The sequence below is a fragment of the Euwallacea fornicatus genome, chromosome 14, assembly GCF_040115645.1.
Source record: "Euwallacea fornicatus isolate EFF26 chromosome 14, ASM4011564v1, whole genome shotgun sequence".
NCBI classification, from domain to species: domain Eukaryota; kingdom Metazoa; phylum Arthropoda; class Insecta; order Coleoptera; family Curculionidae; genus Euwallacea; species Euwallacea fornicatus.
The window spans coordinates 4225269-4245116 of record NC_089554.1 but is presented as its reverse complement, the minus strand read 5'-3'; the positions used below and the strand labels follow the sequence as shown (position 1 = coordinate 4245116).

Below are 19848 nucleotides of genomic sequence, written 5' to 3'. Positions count from 1 at the left end.
GGAAGGGCAGGTCCAATGGCTTGGACCCCACGTTCACCAGATTGCAGTCCAATGGACTTTTTTGTGGGGACATATGAAAAACTCAGTTTACGATGCAGGGCCAGGGCCTTCGGTCCAAGTTCGGCGTTAACGCCACATTGACGCCTTTCAATCAGTAGGGAACACTTCTGGAATTTTAGAACGTGTACGCCAATCTATGCCGAAAAGAATGGGGGGTTGTATTGCAGCGGCGGGAGGACATTTTTAACAGTTACTGTAAACAATTACAGTCATTTATTTCAAAAAAATGAAAAAGGAATTAAGCAAAAATCTCCGAAGTCGCGACAGCTCATCAAAGTCTGTTATTCAATTTCGTTCAATAACGATTTTCTTATTGTATCAAAAAAAACTCAAGATATCAAAATTTGAATTTTTTGCATGGCCTATTAGATGATGATAGTCAAATTTGGAGTTTCTTGGTCGAAACATCAAAAGTGGCCTATGCAAAGTGTAGTCTCAGTTTAACCCTCCTGAAATTGGGTTTACTTCATTTTTAAAGCAACAAATAAATAGAGCTTCTAAGAAAATAAAGGCCTGCGAATGTTCTTATAATTTGATCGGTAGCTGTGGTCACAGTTTGATATAATTGATTTTTTGGCAAATTTTTCGATGACTCCAGCTCTGAAGATTTATAGGAAAAAACTGTCTCGTTGTAATTTGAAAAATTCTTAAAATGTTACCGCTCAATTTTGAATCACCCTGTATAATGAATGAAAGGTGATATGAGTGATCCAGGAGGCAAAATTCGTTAATCCAGATTACTCAGAGTTAATCCGAACTGGAAATCGTCGAAAATGGTAGAGATTGATTTCTGAAATCGGAAATCGCTCCGAGTGACCTATAAGCTCAATGAGGAAGCCTAACTAAAAACCGCGAATAATTAATATTCAAATTTTGAACTACAAGCGTGAATAGAGGAACAACTGTTAATTATTAATTGCAATAACCTCTGAGAGAGCGGCAATATTCAATGAATGAATGCTAATGGATTGCATCTCATTGTGTGTCCACCAATGCTAATTAAGTGTCCGGATTAATGGGACACAGTCCAATCTATTTCGAAAGTCAGACAGAAAAAACAATTTAAAATATACTGATGAGCTTTACGTAATTAACGATGAATAATGTTCAAAAAACTTCCAATGACAGTTAATTAAAGCTTAAGAAGTGAAAATTTTTCTTTAACTTTAATTATTGCGCGCGATACCAAAAAATACGTCACTCTTCATGAAAGAAAAAGGGCTTCGAGGGATGGCATTAAATTTCAGACAAACGCATGAATTATGGAACAGACTCTCTGGAACAATGTTCCGAAGGGACTACAGTTTAGAAGTTCCGCCTTAAACTTCGACAAGGCCAGATAATCTTTGTTTGCAAAAACTGTCGCCATATCCAGCATATTTGAATAGAATTTGCCCTTTTGCAAATTAAGAAAGTAAAAGTTCTTGAGGTGGTGTACATAAATATACATAAAATGGGTGCTTGCGTCAAGAGGTCTCACTTGAGTGTTATGGAATTTGCTAGACAAACGATGACTCAAGCGGATCAAAACGATACAAGGAAACAGACACAAAAGACATTTTTTCAAGGCCCAACGTGTCTAATTTTGCTATCAAGCGTTGGTCATAAAACTTTGCAGATCGCTGTAAGTCACAATGTTCTAGGTCAGAGTTGGAGAATCTCCGCACACCTTGAAGAGTCGACCTAATGATGGACGGATCGCCTCGGTTTTCGTTTTGTGGTGTATTAAAGGGTATTCTGTTTTTGCATAACTCAGAAGTCGATGCTGCTACGAGGGCAGTCTCAGAAGTGCCCGACCTCACATATAAATTGCGATCTTTCTGTTAGAAATTTGCTTACGCTACAAAGACATAACCTTAAAAGTCTTAAGTCTAAAATTTGAGGGTGATTCAGTACTTTTATTTGAAAGACCTTAGTTCAGGTTAGTTAGATTCTACCCTGGGGAGAACTGACCTTTCGTTAACAATTGTAAAATATTAGATGGCATAATTTAAAGGCGGTACGAGCAACCAAGAGAAACTTCGCAGTAATCGACCCAACGACACTCCAGATCTGACCACTCCAAAAATTGTGATGAAAATCCATAAAAATCTACTGGATAACCGTTGGTTAAAATGCGCGTGAGGTAGCAGACATGACGGGCATTTCAAAAAGTACTGTATATCGAACTTTAACCGAACAGTTGGACATGAGAAAGCTGTGTGCAAAGTGTTTGCCAGGATTACTCACAATTGACCAAAAACAGCGCCGTGGGAACATTTCAACCGAGTATTTGGCAAACTCTCACGGCAATAGAGCCAACTTTCCGCGTCGATTCATAACTATGGATGAAACACGGATCCATCATTTCACACCTGAGGCGAAAGAGCAATCAAAACAATGGACTAAAAGGGGAGAGCCGGCCCCAAACACGGCGAAAGCCGTTCCATATTGAAGAAAGGTGATGGTATCGGTTTAATTTTATTTTTAATTTTTATTGACTATCGCCCTAAAGAAAGAACAATAAGCAAAGAATATTGTATAAATTTGTTACAGTGTTTGAGCATAGAAACTAGGAAAAAGCTCTCGCATTTGGCGAAAAGAAAATCTTGTCTCATCAAGACAGCACACCAGTCCACACTTCTGTCAACTCAACGGCCAAAATCAATCAACTTGATTTCGAATTTTATTCTCGTCCACCGTATTTGCCAGATTTAGCTCCTTTAGATTTTTTCAATTTCCAAACTTATTCCGAAAGATTCGGAGGTTTTTAATATGAGCAGGTTACAGAAATCATAGAACATCGCCGGGAAAGTGTGGCAGTCTCAAAGAAAATTATGGTGAAATATAATGTAATATTTTCAATTCGTTTTTTCCTTCAATTGTTATGTGCACTCCTGGGATTATCCCTGTATGCTCAGACAACACATTATCCCGGCGGTTTTGGCAAGTTCACCTCCATAATTTGTCGACGTTGAGCATCCCTTAACTGCTCTTTTCTTAAGAAATTTACTGGAGAAATGGGTGAATTCGAGCTTTAAGTGCTGCAGCGCTTGACCGCTGCGAATACCCTGAGTATGCCCAGTGATGTTTAGTTCAGGTGCATCGAAGTGTGTGGATAAATTAAAGAGGGCTCCCCTTTCCCCAATTTGTTGGGGCAACTGGGTCAAGTGTGTTGACTTGGCCTTTTGACTCAAGACTTGAAGTCTATGAGATATCTTCTGATCATAGTCTGACTTGAGTTCCTTGCCACTGCGCGTTAGGGATTTATCGGCGGGCACCGTTTCTCTATGAATATAATTAAAGCTTCACAGGCTCAGTTTAACGAAGGCAAAGCATAAAACGAAACGCTTTCCTCATTTATTTTTGCAGAAAATAGGAGAAAAAGTGAAATCGGACTGCCGCTAACTGAGCCCTATTTATCAGTGGTGCGAGTAGAGCGTCTGAAAAACTTTAATTTCAGCCCCGAATCGCCGACACTCGGATCAAGTGGAGTTTCAAAGGCCTTTTCTAATACAAAATAGTTCTCATTCGGTTGGCGATTTTGCAACCAGCTTTAAAATGATTGAAAATTTAGCCTCACTTTGCATAAATTCGGTAAGGTCCGATTAAGGCCACTGCATTCTGTATGGCGAAAGATATTTGCGGATCATATTTTGCAAAACAAAAAAGAACTTTTGCTTCAATGATCCGGCCCTTTGGTCGTTAGTTTGCCAGTGAAAGAGGAGCCTTTTGATGTCTCGAGCATTGCTGATGACAATAATGCCGTGCCTTGAGACTTTAATACTTTATTTTGATTGGATAGTATTGCAACTCTTTTGACTGCGTCCTTAAACAGTATTAAGCTGCAGAATTCAGGAAATATTGCATTGTAACCAAGCCGATGACTGGTTATAATGCAAGGTCGCCAAGACGTTGCTGACGAAGTGCTGATTTTTCGTGAATTATAAGATCGAATTGCCGTTTTCTTTATATTAACATTTTTATCGCGAGTTGCTTGCCACCAAAATACACGAGGATCTTTCGGGATAATCAAAAGCCTATGCGGGGGCCCACATTATCGGAGACAGCGACTCTCTTAAAGCACTCCCCTAGAACTAGAGGAAGGTCATAAAATTGAGGCAGAGGCACAAGCTGGACATAATTTGATATGCAGATAGTAACGAATTATTATAAAAATATCTCGGGGAGCGATAGTATTTTGCAGTATACTTTAGCACATTCCACCAGACCAGGTCCAACATGGTCAAACACGCAGGACTTTCGATATACAGGGTGGCAAAGTTTCACATTTTGCGTTTTTCCCACATATGCCTTGAGTTAAATTTTTGAAATTTCACACACCTATTTTCTTCACCGCGCTCTACGACAAAATGTCAAAAGCGTCGACAGCTACATACAAGGCGTTGCGCTTTTCGGGTCATGTATTATGTTATGCTTTGTACCCTTTCCGGAGCACCTCACGTGAATTCCGATTACAAATTAAGGATATTTTAAAAGGATTTTATAATTTTGTTTTCATTTAGATTTTTTTAAGTAATTTGATTAAATATTGCGAATTGCTTCAGATGCTAACCCGGATTCGTAATTTGCATCCGTAAATATTTTAACGAATTCTGCGGTGAAATATACGAAAATAGTGCACGAGGCTAAAAAGCAAAATAATTGAAGGAATCCACTTTGGGCATCAGGACTTCTACAGGGCATTCCGAAGAAAACTGACCGTAAAGTTATGACAAAAAAAACATAGCATCCTATATATATAAGAAGCAGTGGCGCATTCAGGAAAATATTCTAAGAGGAAAACTTTCGAATGAAACTCTCGTTCGGGAAAGTTGTTTTCTGTTGCTGTCAATGAAATATTACTTCCTTCATAACAGTGTTTCAAAAAGCCGTAATGGGTGATTGGATTCAGTTTCTCGTAAGTTTAAATTAATTTCTTTGATAGCATTTAAAATTCTTCAGAAAAACGAAAACGGCGTAAACTACATATACATCAAATTTTCAATTATAGTTTTGAAAAGCGTTTCGTGCAATTTTTCTTTTATGCTGCAGAGAGGAAAACAGTAAAAGAGGAACTTTTATCAAATTGTTATTTACTAGTTTCAGGAACAGGAGTGGGAAGCAAAATTTTCACTTAACAAACACCAGTAAAATGGGATTAGTATTTGATGCTTACGCCCAAAAGTAATTTCACAATGAAAAGGCGCATCTGTTTGGCAACGAGAACATGAAAATTCATTATAAAAATTTACGTTGGTTTTCCAATCATTTATGACGTAAATGCCAATTTAGAGCAAAAATAAAAAAACTATGTGAAGCTACAAGAACTAACCTGCGCACCGTTTTAAGTACGAGGATAGTTTCAGAAGTACCCGGCCTGACCTATCCATAGATGGCGATTTTTGTGTTGAAAATTTGCCTTAATTACAAAGACTTAACGTGAAAAAGCTTATGACTAAAGATTGAGGGTGTTGCGTTGATTTGCGTTTCTTCTGGAGTCGTTTATAGTGACAATTTTTAGAAATTTTGCGAACATGGAAAAAATTGGTCATCGATACAGACTCAACACTTTCATTTGAAAGCTCTTAGCACACCAGTCCACACTTCCGTCCACTCAAAGACCAAAATCAATCAACTTGATTTCGAACTTCCGTTCCACCGCATTTGCCAGATTTAGCTCCTTTAGATTATTTTTTGTTTCCAAACTCATTCTGAAAGGTTCGGAGCTTCTTAATATGCGCAGGGTATAGATACCATAGAACATCGGTGAAAAAAGTGTGTTAATCTCAATGGACACTATGTTAAGAAATTGTATAATATTTTTCAATCTTATTTTTTCTTTAAATGTTGGGCCGGGTACTTCTAGGATTATCCTCGTATATCATACACAAGTCAGTTTTATCACAATAAGCGGCTTTGCCATTTAATGATATTTAATTGTTAAAAAACATTTTTCCTTGCAGGCAGCACTCTCCATGGAGGCAGCTCGAAAGAAAAGAAAGATGTGGGGCTGCATGGTCGGACTTTCAACCCTCCTGATCCTCCCTTGCAACGTCTATACCGCACCTTCACAAGGTAAAACAAGCTACCTTTTGACCCCAGTTTGAGACTAATCGCTCATACTTTTTCTCCCGACAGTTCTCTACGAATATCTTCCATCATCAGTTTCAAATTCTTCGCTGTTTGACGACGCAGATTACCACCTCAATTGCACCAACTCTATTTGTTTTATCAACGACACGAGAGAGAATGCCACGTCAAACGACACCTTATTGATTCCATCCGAGCCCCTTGCTGACGTCATACTCATGGGGGCCTTATCCATTGTTCTTGGTCTGATGATTCTCGTTACTGTTATTGGTAAGTGTATTTGACGCCTTATGTCTGGCTGATACCATTTCGTGAAATTAAACGAGGCTTCAGGTGATGAGCTACGAAACGAGATTGAGCTCTTTGTATAGGGATAGTTCGATGCATGGACTGTTCTTAAAATTGTTTCGCAATTGTTTAGATAGAGATGTAGAAAGATTTATCCGTTTAACCCGAGACCTCTGGAAAAACGAAACATATTTAGGCGTTTCAGATGAGATGCTTTACGAGCTGATTTGGGCTTTTACGCACAAAAATCAAACTTTTCTCAAACGACTTTTTTGGGTAAATTAAATATATTTCTCCTAATTTTGTACCTGAAAAATTCCCAGACACGCAAACACAAAGAAAATGAAGGAATTTGAGAATTCCTTCCTCCAATGTCAAAGAATATGAAGTACTCTTTGGAACGCATGCAGAATTGGATTAAAAATGCCATGGTGGAAAGGATTTCGTTTATTGAAACTGGCGTCCTGGTCTGAGAACGTATTATTACAGAATAAAATACAAACGCTAATGAAATTAACGACTCTGTCAGAAGGCGTGTTGTTTAGTTTACACCTAAACAAGAAAGGAGGAAGAGGAGGAGAAGGAGGAGGAGAAGGAGGAGGGGGAGGAGAAGGAAGAGGAGGAGGAGGAGGAGGAGGAGGATGAGGAGGAGGAGGAGGAGGAGGAGGAGTGATAGTAAGAGAGCTTTGAAACTGGCAAAGATAGAAAGTTAGATACAAATTCTAAAATTTTGGAAATATTTCAAATGCGTAAATCGGTTGATTGGACCAAACCGACCTCAGCTCTCAAAATTGCGTAAATAACATGAAATCTGCTACAACTTTTCAATAAAATAGTCCACAAATTCTTGAGATGTCCCAAACTACATTTTGAAAAAAAAAAAGGTTTGTCCAGGTTAGTCTCCAGCGTAATGTTCAATTTGGATCTGAATACAAAAGGTTTTTAAATGTGAAAAGCTTTTAAATTCTTTTGGGCGTCTCCTTTAGGCAGTTATCACGTTACTCAGATGCAAATTATACGGCCGCACTTTGAAACTGGACAGGCAAACCAGATCTTCATTAAACTGGAATAGTGAACAGTGAAATTTCTAAGAGAGAAACTTCAAAAAGTGTATTGGAGGGCTGGAAAAAAGCGGAAAGAGTCCGACTACAAATAAACCAAGTGCTACTAACCAATTTTCAAAACACTTATCTTAAATCCAGGAAAGCCTCGGATAGAATACGGAAGAACACTCGGGGTAATACGTTTTACCAACTAAACCCACAATAGTTTACATCAATTCAATTAAGCGGAAGTTATTTCCTGATTTCTTATCCTGGTGTTCGCAGCCCTTAAGGTCCCTCTCCACATCATAAATAATCGACGGACCCTTAAGAGGCCCGTGCGGCATTCAAAGTTCCATAAAAGGCAACTTTTGTACCTCGTGAATAATTGCATCAATCGTTAAAACCCGACTAAATACGGTTCTGAATTTTTTTACTTTTTTTTTTTGAGCTGAGGGCTAAATGGCACGTGGGTTAACAGAGCTTGTGCTTTTGCTGGATTTAATTCGAAAAAGATTGAATTATACCCGGGTTATCATTCCTCGAAAGCAACTTTACTTTGAAGGACTTAATTTGAAATTCTACGTTGTATTGCCTGTAACTCAATTTCCCCGAAGGGCTCTTTCATTCGGGACACGTAAAATATTTAAGGTCCCTGCTTTTAAATACACCACAACGTCTGGACCTCTTCTAAGGGATTCGGTTTATTTTAAAGCTGCCGATGCTACGCCTTTTTCGAAAGGGGTGATACATAACAAAGATAAAGTATATTGGGCCATTTTTAACACACAATCGGACAAAGGGAACGAGAGTTTGGCTATTAAAGTTATACAATGGGTCATATGAAATTGGATGATCAATTTTCTCTATTGATAGAGCCCTGTTTGTGCAAAATAATCAGTCGACGGAGAATGACTGCAAATAAAAAATATTCTCTTGCCAGAACAAAATGCAGTATATCAAGGAAAATGTTGATATTAGTACGAGGGCTTGCCTGGCCTTGTAGTAAAAATCTCCCGCAGATTTCCTTAAAAGGAAGTTATTTTCCCGGTACCCCCAATGGTAACTCTGAAGGTTAACAATCTACGAGTTTGTAAAGATATATTCGCCAGGCTCCAATAAGGAAAACTTCCCCTAAAACGAGGTCGTAAAAAGCTGACTTATTGCTATATTATTAAGCCTACACATGGATAGAATCCGAGCTGTTTTCCGCACGAATATTCTTTATGACGCGACGATTGGGAGTCCCTAATATAATCGCTCTAAACTCATCAATTCGCTCTATCTCTCGTTAAAGTGTGCAATAAATTTTATAAAATATGACGTGAAAATTCGTTAAAGATACCCCACGTTTGGCCTAATTTTATTCATGTTCCCTATAAATTTACAAAATCATGATCTGGCATTAATCTTTGCAACGAAATTGCCCTAAAAATCAATTCGGAAGTGCGCTCTCAGCAACATTTGATATATTTACTTAGAGCCTAATAGCATGTTACAAGAAACATTTCAGCCATTAAATTGGCTTTAATCTCGCTTTAGGACACGGTCTGAATAAGCATGCTGAACGGAATAAATATCTCAAAGGGAGGAATGTTTCATGTGGAGGTAAAAAAACATTATACCCAATTTGGAATCACGAACTTGAAAATTCACATTTCATAGTGCAGTGCTCCGGGAGGTTTTCAATAATCTTCATTAATGGTGCCTGGAGCGAAGATCCTTTGAAACTGTATTATAAAGACGGAGGACTAACCTGGGAAAACCATCTGGAGGAGAACATTCAATTTCTGCAGGGAATGAAATTACAGAACTAAAGTAAACGGTTTGCGAATATGCAAAACCGTCTGAATCCCTGAGAAATGAAGAAAAAAATTGTCATTCCTCACGACGTCTCTCTAACCAACCCGACGTCGGAAAGCAACTGGCGGTTAACGTTTCACCCTTTGCCTCCGTTCACTGTCCAGTTTTTTTTTTTTAATTTAATTTTTTTTTGTTTTTTTTTTGCAGGAAATGTCTTCGTTATAGCTGCAATTGTCCTTGAACGAAATCTACAAAACGTTGCCAACTACCTAATAGTCTCCTTAGCGATGGCCGATCTAATGGTGGCTTGCCTGGTGATGCCTTTAGGAGCAGTTTATGTGGTGAGTAATTAATCGAAACCTCATTACCGAGTGTGAACATTATTACGCTCAGTAATCCACAGGTGTCGTGCGAATGTAGGTTACGTGTGCTCCAAATTTACGTTTTTGCTAGGGTCTATTAATTTACCCGGGTAACTAATTTATTACCACGCTCCCATAACTGGACGCAAAACTAATTTTGAATTTTTAATGGCGTTCTGGTTTCCCACCCAGGGTCCGATAACTAGATTACCCAATCCAGTTTTCGTGCGGTTGGAGAGGGTCTGTTTTATTGGACCCCCGACTGTAGTCCATTAGAAACAACAATACTTGCGCTTGGAAACCGCTAAGCGGAATTTAATATCCAGGCCTGGATTCGAAAATTGAATCCTTTTGGATTATGAGAGTCGAATTTCTCAATGCGACCGAGGCCTCAACTTTTACCAATTTAACTCGTATTAAATTTTCTGTCATTTATTGTTTTCCCGGTTTTTTGCTTTCGTTAAAAACTCTCACCGAACGAATTCGTTCCCGAGCCAATATTTATTTGTTTAGCCGGGTTTAAATCAACAATTAATATTAATTAAATGTCGGTTGTTGCCTTTAATTGTCCCTTTCAGAGGACCGAGCTGTCGCGTTGCCTTCGGGCAATTTAATGACTATTAGTTGTTGAAATTGTAATGTTTAATTAAGTACAAAGAGTGCTCTAATGAACTCCTATTTAGCCGTAAATTAATTGCTGGTGTTAGCGAAAGTTGAAACTTTCCTCCTTTTATTCCGTTGCTTAAGAGTGTATTTAATTGCCGTTTTTTCTATGGAGTTTTGCGTTTCGTGTTCCTTTAATTGGGTAACTGAGTATTTCGTATATGCCGTTGGCACAAGAGTGGAATGCAATTAAAACGCTACAGGGCTCTGATTACTATCTAACCCTTGCCAGGTATGATTTACTATCGGGTAAGCCATTAAGCCCATTATATTTCAGGACTATTACCTCTGCAATTATTCTTTGCAGCAAATTTGTCTCAATTAGCTTTGAATCCTTGAACTCTATAGTGCGCCCTTAACCTTACCGAGGGCCCTAATTAGGTCCTACTGTAGTTTAGGATAATCCGTCGTATTAAGGCGTCACACTCTCGGTGTCCTAAAGTTTCCACTGAAAAAAGTGAAAACTTCGGGTTCGGTGAAACTGCGAAAAAATTAGCCATCTACCGCAGCTCAGCTGTCCCCGTAGTCATTAGCAGGCATTGTGAGAGTTTAATTAGAACTTAAACGAACTGTAGTGTACCGGCAATTCAAAAGATGTATCTCTTGGGAGTTAAATTTGCGTAAACTGAGTCTTCTTTTTCAAACTTTTATCATTAAGCTTAAGGAGTAAAGTAGGTTCTCTTAAAATAAAGATCGCGCCGTTGAGATGATGATCTTTCATTAGGAAGCTGTTTGATTTAACGGACGATTAATAAAGGTTCAAGGTGAATTTAAAATTTATTCCCCTCCTCCATTCTACAGCGATTATGGCCCAATGATGCTAAACTGCAACATTCAACGGGTCATAGATTATGTCCCGAGAATTTCGCGTTTTACGGGGCGAAATTCATTGATTTGAGATTTATTGACTGGTTGTGATCGGGTTGGTTTTCGAATGAATTTGGCAACATGGATGTCGATAACACTGGCAACGCTGCTTGGAACTAGGATTAGCCTGTCTCCGCTTCGCGCTTCAAATTACTCGCGGGAGTAAAGTGGCCCGTTCCTCCCTTGGTATGCAAATTACTATCTCTGAGGATCCTCCATGCTAAGAAACCAAAGCCTTCAAGCATCACTTGAGCGATCGCGACGCAGCCGTTTCTGGTGATTTATTTCACTTAATTTGGCAACGTGGATGTCGCGAATGTTGCCAGCACTATTAAGGTGTTAAATTGGTTTCTTCCCATTAGGCAGCAAAAAATAGCGAAATCACATCCCTCGGGTTGTAAAGATATCCATTTGACAAGGGGAAAGTGCACGTGATATGTGCACTTTCCCCTTGCCAAGTGCACGTGTCATGTGCCCCTATGCCCTGTTTGTCAAACTTACTATTAATATGTATTTAAATTTTTCACGCAATAAAATGTTGTAGTAAGTGCTTTCATATTTTTAATTTCGTTTTCTGCTTATACCCTTCTCTGCAGTAGTTTCTACTTGATCAACTTTGAGGTTGAACTATCCTGAACAATGGCTTGAGCTTGTTTTGCTACATTCTACAACATCCTCGCCGTATGCCTGCCGTTGGTTTCTCCCTAGATTTAGGGAAAATAGGAACTGGCAATTTGGCCTTCATGACAATACCTGTGGCACAGCCCCGTTCCGTTTTTATGAGCTGGGTCGTAACTCTAAACTTTCCCCTCTGAAAGGCCATTAATTTTTTCTCGAGAGGTCCTTCTCGTCTTACAGGCTCAATATATTTTCCCATGATTGATTTAGTAATCTGAAGGCAAGTTTTGGAAGCCCATGACTTTCGGTCCTTATTGATAGTTTTTCGCATGAATGCTAGAAGGGCTCATGGCGTTGCTAGTGCTACTGGGGTTAAAGGGTCTCTCATATTTTTCATTACAGCCACCTTTCTTAAGGATATTAAATTGTGAGATTGGGTAGAGGACGCAGTTAAGTAAGTCACGTCCATGATTCAGGATACTTGAAAAAGCCGCAGAGAAGCCTGGAAAAGCTTTCCAGTAAAATTTTCCTCTTTTTTAATGAATTTTCTAAAATTAGCAAATTTTAATATATCCCTTAAAGAGCACCCGACGGATTAAGTGAGAGCTTTAAACAATTATACTTAACTAAGATAATCTATTTAAAATATATCGATGAAAAAAGATTGTTGCTCTAAATAATGACTTAATTTAAAAACGTTGTCTCCAAACTTTGTTCCATTAATCTTTTGATTAAACATCGTTCCTCCCTAGGTCGTTCTTCAAACAATATTTCATCGAGCCTTGAATGCGAAATCATTCTGATAATTTTCTACGGCATTATTATTTACGCCCTGCGGACTTTAATGGATATTTTCATTGAACTTACCCCCAGAATTACCATAATCCCGTGCATGCGAGAAATTGATTTGTCCACTTAATTATTTACTTGTCAAAGTTACGTGCGGTAAGTGGTGGTTATTTACGGAACGCAATTTGTTCCCAAACTACAAGTAATTGCAATAATTTACCTAAGTCTACGTTAACTTCGGTGATAAGCTTGGCTTAGACTTGAAAAAATTCATTTCCCGCTGAGCACATTTTCGTGATGGGAAGTAGAGGCTTTTGGGGCGAAATTCGAAATTTAAATGAGAAAATTGTGTGGCATAATGGAAGAACGGTAATGAAATTATTTCAACTTCACGGTTTCATTTAGTGTCTCATTTAGAGGGAATAAATGATTGCTTGAACTTAAGAGGGGGAGAATGTTTTTTTATTACGAAGAACTCGATTGCAAACGACATGTTTATCTGCAATTATGCTTCACTGTGATCCATCAATATTTTCTGGTTTTGCTGTAAAGACTTTATTTTCCTTGGAGCCCCCAAGGAAATAATGAAATGGGGTGCAAGAAATGTCTCATTTTGCTTAGACGTGACATCTTCGCTTGCCTTATTGGGATTTTAATATATTTTTATATCCAATTTACATATTATTGCTTTAGTTCAGGTTAGTAATGTCAGCTAATAAAGAACACCTTGTAATTTTAACTTACAGTAAATCGCAAAAATCCACATACGCCCAGGAAATTTCTTGTAACTAATTAGATACTAAACTTATTCTTCGCTTAATTATTTTATAAGACTAATAGTGTTCTAGTAATTTCACCCATAAAGATAACAAAAAAATTATTATATTTATTAAAATCTCGGTGCGAAACAAAAATAGAAATAAAGAAATTCTACCTCACAAAAGTATAAATGTATAAATGTTTGTATATACAAATGTATGTAGGGCGCTTGTAAAAAGTACTGCAACACGTTTATAACTTTCATAAACCTAATATTTAAAACAAGGGTTAAAAACGTATAATTTTAATTCATATAAAAGGCATTTGATGCATTATTTTCAGCATGAACATTTTTTACCTTCACCCAATGGCCTGTGTTGACTCTTTATTTTCAAATGGAAAGGTTCCCTTTGAAGTATATCAAATGACAGGTTAATCAATAGGGGGGAGGAATAGATATATAATAAAATTGGAACTACCATTTCCTTTAAAAAAGGCACACGAAACTCACATCTTAAAAAAATTAGTTTGAATCTTTACTTCCCAGGTAGATATTCTATTCGTATTTCACTTTAAACGTTGAAAAAATAACGATCGAACGCAAAAACTCCAAATTGTCTTCAACATAAACAATTTTTTAGATAAAAAATATTTCAGTTAAAATATTTTTTTTTTCAACGATTCCAACATCTCTATCCTTTGATAACCTTGGGTGCGCTGAACTCGCTTTATTCAGTGCAAGAATGTTACCTGAATTTTCATTGTTTCTAATTATTGTTCGGACACTACTGCGAGGCTAAATGACGATCGTTCTTACGTCATTGCAAACTTTTTTCCTGTTTTTTACTCTAACAACCAAAATTCGAATGACGAAGAAAACCTCTGTCTTTACCGTAATATTGAAGTTTAAATTTCAAGACAATGTGAACATAAACAAGCTCATCATTTACATAAAGTAAATAAATAGTCTCCACAATAGATGCTTTTCAATCAGCCTAAATTTCCGATCCAATAATGAGTTTCAGTTAAGGTTATTGGCACTTTTCCTTAATAAAAAATTCAATTAAAAGAGACAAGATAACGCGTATTTTCCAGTAATTTCCATCATTTAGTTAAATTCGTATCGTAACAGTGTACCAGAAGCCATGGAAACACCAGGGAGCGAGTGCCATAGCCTGCATAATTTCGCACTTCCAATCCTTCCCAGTTTATTTATACCCAAAATTATACTAACTTCAGAGTTTTAGTTACGTCACCCGAGTCCTCATTCACTTGGACATTTTGAATGGAAGCTATAAATATGAGATTTTACGATAACGTCTTGCCCAGCTCTAGCTATTCGCAACCTTTTCGAATGCTCTCTTCAATTTTCCATTATTCTTCCATCCCCAACACCTCTTTTTGAAATCCTATTAAAATATGTATATTCCGGTGAAATCAAGAGTCTAGAATATACAGTCTGCAGTATCTTTCTTTAGCAACTCGTATTAAATCCCCAGATAGGTAATAAAGTTAATCTGTATCTCAGAACCTAAAAAGAATAACATAATTTTGTTTGCGTTTCTTATCGAGATCGACCGAGTATTTGCGTTCCTCGTTTCATTGTTTGTATTTTCACCTCCTAGATGAGCTCTTTCCACATATTAATGCCTCAGTTGAACAGAGTTTGCTCCCTCACCAAGGATTCCACGTAGGTTGAAGGCTAACCGCATTCATAGAAAAAATATATTTCCTCCTCCATCATTAGTGAGGCAAAGAGACCAGAAGGTGTGCAGAAATTATTATACAAGAGAGTGTTTCATAGCAAAAAATACGGTACAAAACCCATGTCATCATAGGCCCACAGATACATTCTTAATTAAAAACGGAATTTTACGGTCTGACTTTTTTAGAATTTAATCCTTTCTTATAAGTTTTAAGGTGGGAAACGAGAAAAGCTGGGTTTAATACCTGAAAGCATTTGCTAAAAAATAGCTAATTTACTTTTAGCAAACGTTACTCAAGTTAATGTTGTCTTCAAAAATGGTCTGAGATATAAGTTAGCATCAAGAATTGTCGAAGCTGGAGGAAAGGCTTAAAAGAATTAAACTCTGACACCATGTACATCGAAAACCATCATCTCTCACGTGAGGCAACTCTAGCTAAACCATAACGTTTTTTTAATTGAATGACAGCAAGTTTGGCCAATTACCTGCGGGCAGCCCTGTATATGCCTTCGCCATTTTTATATGCTTAATTTTGACGTCATTTTACAGCAAACCACCAACTCTACTTTGGAATAAAAATCAGCTTACCAAAACACACTATGTCTGGTTAACAGCCCCTCGGACTCCTATAAATTTATTTGTAAGTGTGAGTTTTATTTCATAGAAAATCACTTATGAGGATTTATACGACGCCGAGGAAGGTGAATTTCAAAATTAGTGGCAATCCTGAATCTTTTGGGGATAAATATATTTCAAAATAAAGATATAAAATTAATATATATAGTGGGTGCACCCTTCGCAGCTGTAACTGCCCGAATTCTTCTCGGCATAGACTCTATTACTTGTTTGCATATGTCAATGGATATTTTACTCCATTCTTCCTCTATATATTTTTGAATATTTTGTTTTAAGGTTATTAGACGGTTTCGAACATTATTTTTTAAAATGCCCCACAAATGCTTAATAGGGTTCAAGTCTGGGGAGTGTGAAGGCAATTTTAATGGCTCAATCCGATTTGCTCGAAACCAATGCATTGAACACCTTGATTTGTGCCCATGGGACAGAGTCTTGTTGAAATGTCACATCTTCAAAGTTAATGTCGCCAAACAAAATAAAGAAGGACGAACGTAGTGATGATTTTAACACGTTTATGTACTTTTCACTGTCCATTCGCCCATCGCAAACAGCGATTTCACCTGCTCCACTGGTTGCCATACAGACCATAATACTGGCACCCACCTCCGCGTTTTACCGTAGGTACTATAGAGTCAGGTTTGTATGCCTCCCCTATTCTCCGCCTCGGAAATGTGATTCCATAAAGCTTTATATAAACTAAATGTTGAAAAGAGGGTCACTATCAAAATAACGTTAAAAAATTTGCTTTAATTAAATGTTTTTAAGTTTATCAACAATATTAAAAAACAATCATTCAAATTTTATTTTGAAAATTAGATTTGTCGGATCATATAACGTTGGACCAATCTTCTTCTGTAAACCTACGGTGTTCTAAGTCCCATCTTAGTAGGTCTTCTTTATTAACTCTGAGATAACCAATGCTTCTTCCTGGCTTTAAAACCTTTCAATCCGGCTGCTCCCAGTCTTCTTCTCGCCGTTCGTGCCGAAACTCATGTTCTAACTTCCTTTAAGAAGCTTGCAGAATGCTAAGAAGATATTTTTCTTCTATAAAAAAAAAAAAACGCGTATCAACAGTCTTCTCTAGTCGTAGTCAAACGTTTCCGACCAGACCATCGTAAATTCTGACTGCCACTACTCCTTCGGTAACGACGGATTTCGTTTCGTATAGCGCATCTCGATTATTTAATTATTTTTGCAATTTCGGTTTGATGTTCGCATAAAAATATGATTTTTTAATGATTTGCAACGTTAAGTTGTCTTATTTTCGTTATGTTTACTATCACGTAGTCCTCACTAAACGAACACAAAAAGTGGACATTCGTTTAATGATCAAAAAAAGACCGACGGTGAAATAAGAGGTACACGTGTCTTAGGAAAAATGCAATTCACTTTTGACGGATATTTATTAAAGGTCATAAAAAGCGTAATTTATATAATAAATAATATAATAAAAAATATAATAAAAAGTCATAAAGTATAATTTTTTAAATGGGACTGCCTGCAATAGTTCTTTTTTTACGTGATGAAATCCTTTCTTGAGCCTGGGCTAGTTCGTAAATTTTTTTTGCCCCGAGAAGCCATGACTTTTCAAGAGGAAATTTAGACATTCACAGTGCTCCATAAAAAAAATTAATATACCAATTAAGTTAGAAGTTTATAATTTTTTTACGAGACACTGCAAATATTTAAAATTCTTTAAAAAGTTATAGCTTCGAGTTACTGCATCCCAGGGTAAAAAACGTGTAAGAACCGGCATAGGCCCAAGAGGGGATCCTATCGAAGAAAAACATTCAGTTGGTCCCATTAAAAAAAAATGACACCTTATGTCGTCCCGCTTTTTCGGGACACCTTGTCGGCATGTCGTTAACTTTAAAATTCAACTTCGTCAACCTCATACGCATCATCATAATTGATTTTTTTATGAAATCATAAATAAACTCATGGAGGTCCGAGAGATTATTAAATGGACACCCTGCATGTTAGTACGTACGTTTCGCTATTGCAAGGTGGAATCCTAAAATTGCTCAAATTCTCAAATCCTCGAAATTCCATTGGATAGAATATAATTACGCCTCTAACGCAGTGCTTGTTAACACGGTCGGAAATGTTCTGAAAAGTTTTGAAACGAACAGATAATGTTTCTGGGAAAAATGCCTGTCGGTATCGCTTCTTAAATCTAAGATTATCGATAATTTCTATTAACTTTTGTGGTCCTGTCGAATGTTAAAAAAAGGTATTTTTGCCATACCCAACGAGCTTAACGCGAAGTGGATGGGACATGGGGTCTCAATGACGCCCGGTATAACTCGCACGATTGTCGCGTTCCCCTGCGACTCGTGAGCAATATTTCATATTCCAACGGTAGGGGGTACGCACTTGCTTTGGTCGATGTTTTAATAACTATAAGTTTCGAGTTGAAGCTCACATCGAAGGTGATTAAACATACTAAATATTCTCGTAGGAAAAGCCTCATTCAAGAAAGCGTTCTCGAGAAAATACTCTAAACCTGAAGTAGTAACTTAGTTTGAAAGAAGAACGGGCTCGTTCCGATTAGATTTAGAATTGTTTTATCGTTTTACATTTGCATTGACGTAAGTTTCTCCGTGCTCCCCTGTCTATGTGAAAAACGAGCGAAGAAAAAATTCAAATAAATTTCAGAAAGAATATTCATCAACACATTAGAGGGCGGTTCTTATTATATTAAATTAATGGACGGTGCTGTTTGGAATTTCAAAAACCAGAGAACTTTCCTCCGATGCGATAATTAACGCCGAATTTAACCCAAGCGGAAAATATAAAAGCTTTTCTCCGCCAATTAGAGCTTAGAGCATTTAAACTTTATTTTTCCAAACTTTTCACCGGGAGTTAAGTTTTCGTTAACAAGTCGGCGGTTAGTTTCTTTTACTTTTTCCGTTTGTCGGCTGTAAGCGGGGTGATGTTGAATTTTATTTGCGAAATAGCGGTTCAAAAGAAAAGGAACAAAACCAGAAAGTTCCGGCGACAAATAAACTATTACAATTCCTTTGCAGGCACTCCGGCTTAATGTTTTCGAACTGAGTAAAATACCGCTGGAGCAAAATGTTTGCTAATAAGGCGAAACGAGGAATTATTCGCCTAAGTTAAATCAAATAAATTAAATCAATCGTGCCGATACTTAAATTCCTGTTTTAAGTTTCCCCAAGGAGAATCGAGTGATTGGAAATATCCCTAGATGCAGCCTACTACCATCATGGCCGTGTGCCGCACATCACATAGAGAAAGCTCTCTTGTGCGGTTTCACGTCATTTTACCATCTGGACGTTGCAGAGGCAATTATTTACTTACCCCACCTATAATATAGAATCCGCATAAAATAATGGTTATTCATGGAGGAGCGATACGGAGCGCAAGGTTTTCTGAGACGAACGAGTTAACGGTCGAGCGAGTGCGCTTCTGCGAGCGGGCCCATAAATTGACGAGTCGAATGAAACCTCATTAGGAATATAAATACAAAATTTTACTGTTATGAAATCGCAGAATTCTCCGAAAACCGCATTTGTGTATTCCAAACATTTTAACGGGAACTGCGTGTGGATTTGGCTCAATGATCTGACGAAACTGGATGTAGCATTGTTTTTCCCATTTTCATCCGCTCTTTTTAGATTAAAAAATATGATTCCAACTTATAAGTTGTTTTCAGAACTGAAAAGTTGGTTTCGTTTGTGGATTTATGTTGCTGAGAATTGAAATTTTCACTTTTTTTTTTTTTTTTTTTTTTTTTTGAGATGATTAATGGAAGATACGGCACCAACCGATTCTTTTGCCCGTTCAGAATTTCCTCGATTGCATTTTTAAATGCACTTCTAAAATCAATCCCAGTGTTGGATCAATATCGATATTTTCATATTGCATCCTCCTATCACCTAGTTCAATCTGTTAATGTGAGAAGGCAAAGAAGAAAAGCCTTCACATTTCATTATCCAACTGCGGACATTTTTATGCAAATCCGAGATTATTTGTGCCGATTTGAGCTGAAAGTCACGGTCGGCATTATTCCGATCTAGGTTGACGATAAATGTTGTGCAGGCAGGAAATTATTGATTTCTCTTCTGAACTTCAAGGATAGACGGGAGAAATTTTATCTTAACAGTCGCCTATGACTTACAGTGATCACCGGCGTTTTATGAAAGCAGTTGACAAGCA

At 37.5% G+C, this 19848-nt stretch overlaps 1 protein-coding gene across 5 annotated transcripts in view; it reads left to right on the top strand.

Annotated features, from left to right (window-relative positions):
- The window catches only part of LOC136343400 (5-hydroxytryptamine receptor-like), a 172724-nt gene that overhangs the window by 141330 nt on the left and 11546 nt on the right, over positions 1-19848 (top strand). For all 5 annotated transcript variants that reach the window (XM_066290102.1, XM_066290104.1, XM_066290100.1 and 2 more), the window contains 3 exons: positions 6006-6117; positions 6181-6402; positions 9474-9607. In XM_066290102.1, the coding sequence (XP_066146199.1) occupies positions 6018-6117; positions 6181-6402; positions 9474-9607 (456 nt within the window). In that variant the 5' untranslated portion in view covers positions 6006-6017. The remainder of the gene's footprint in view (positions 1-6005; positions 6118-6180; positions 6403-9473; positions 9608-19848) is intronic.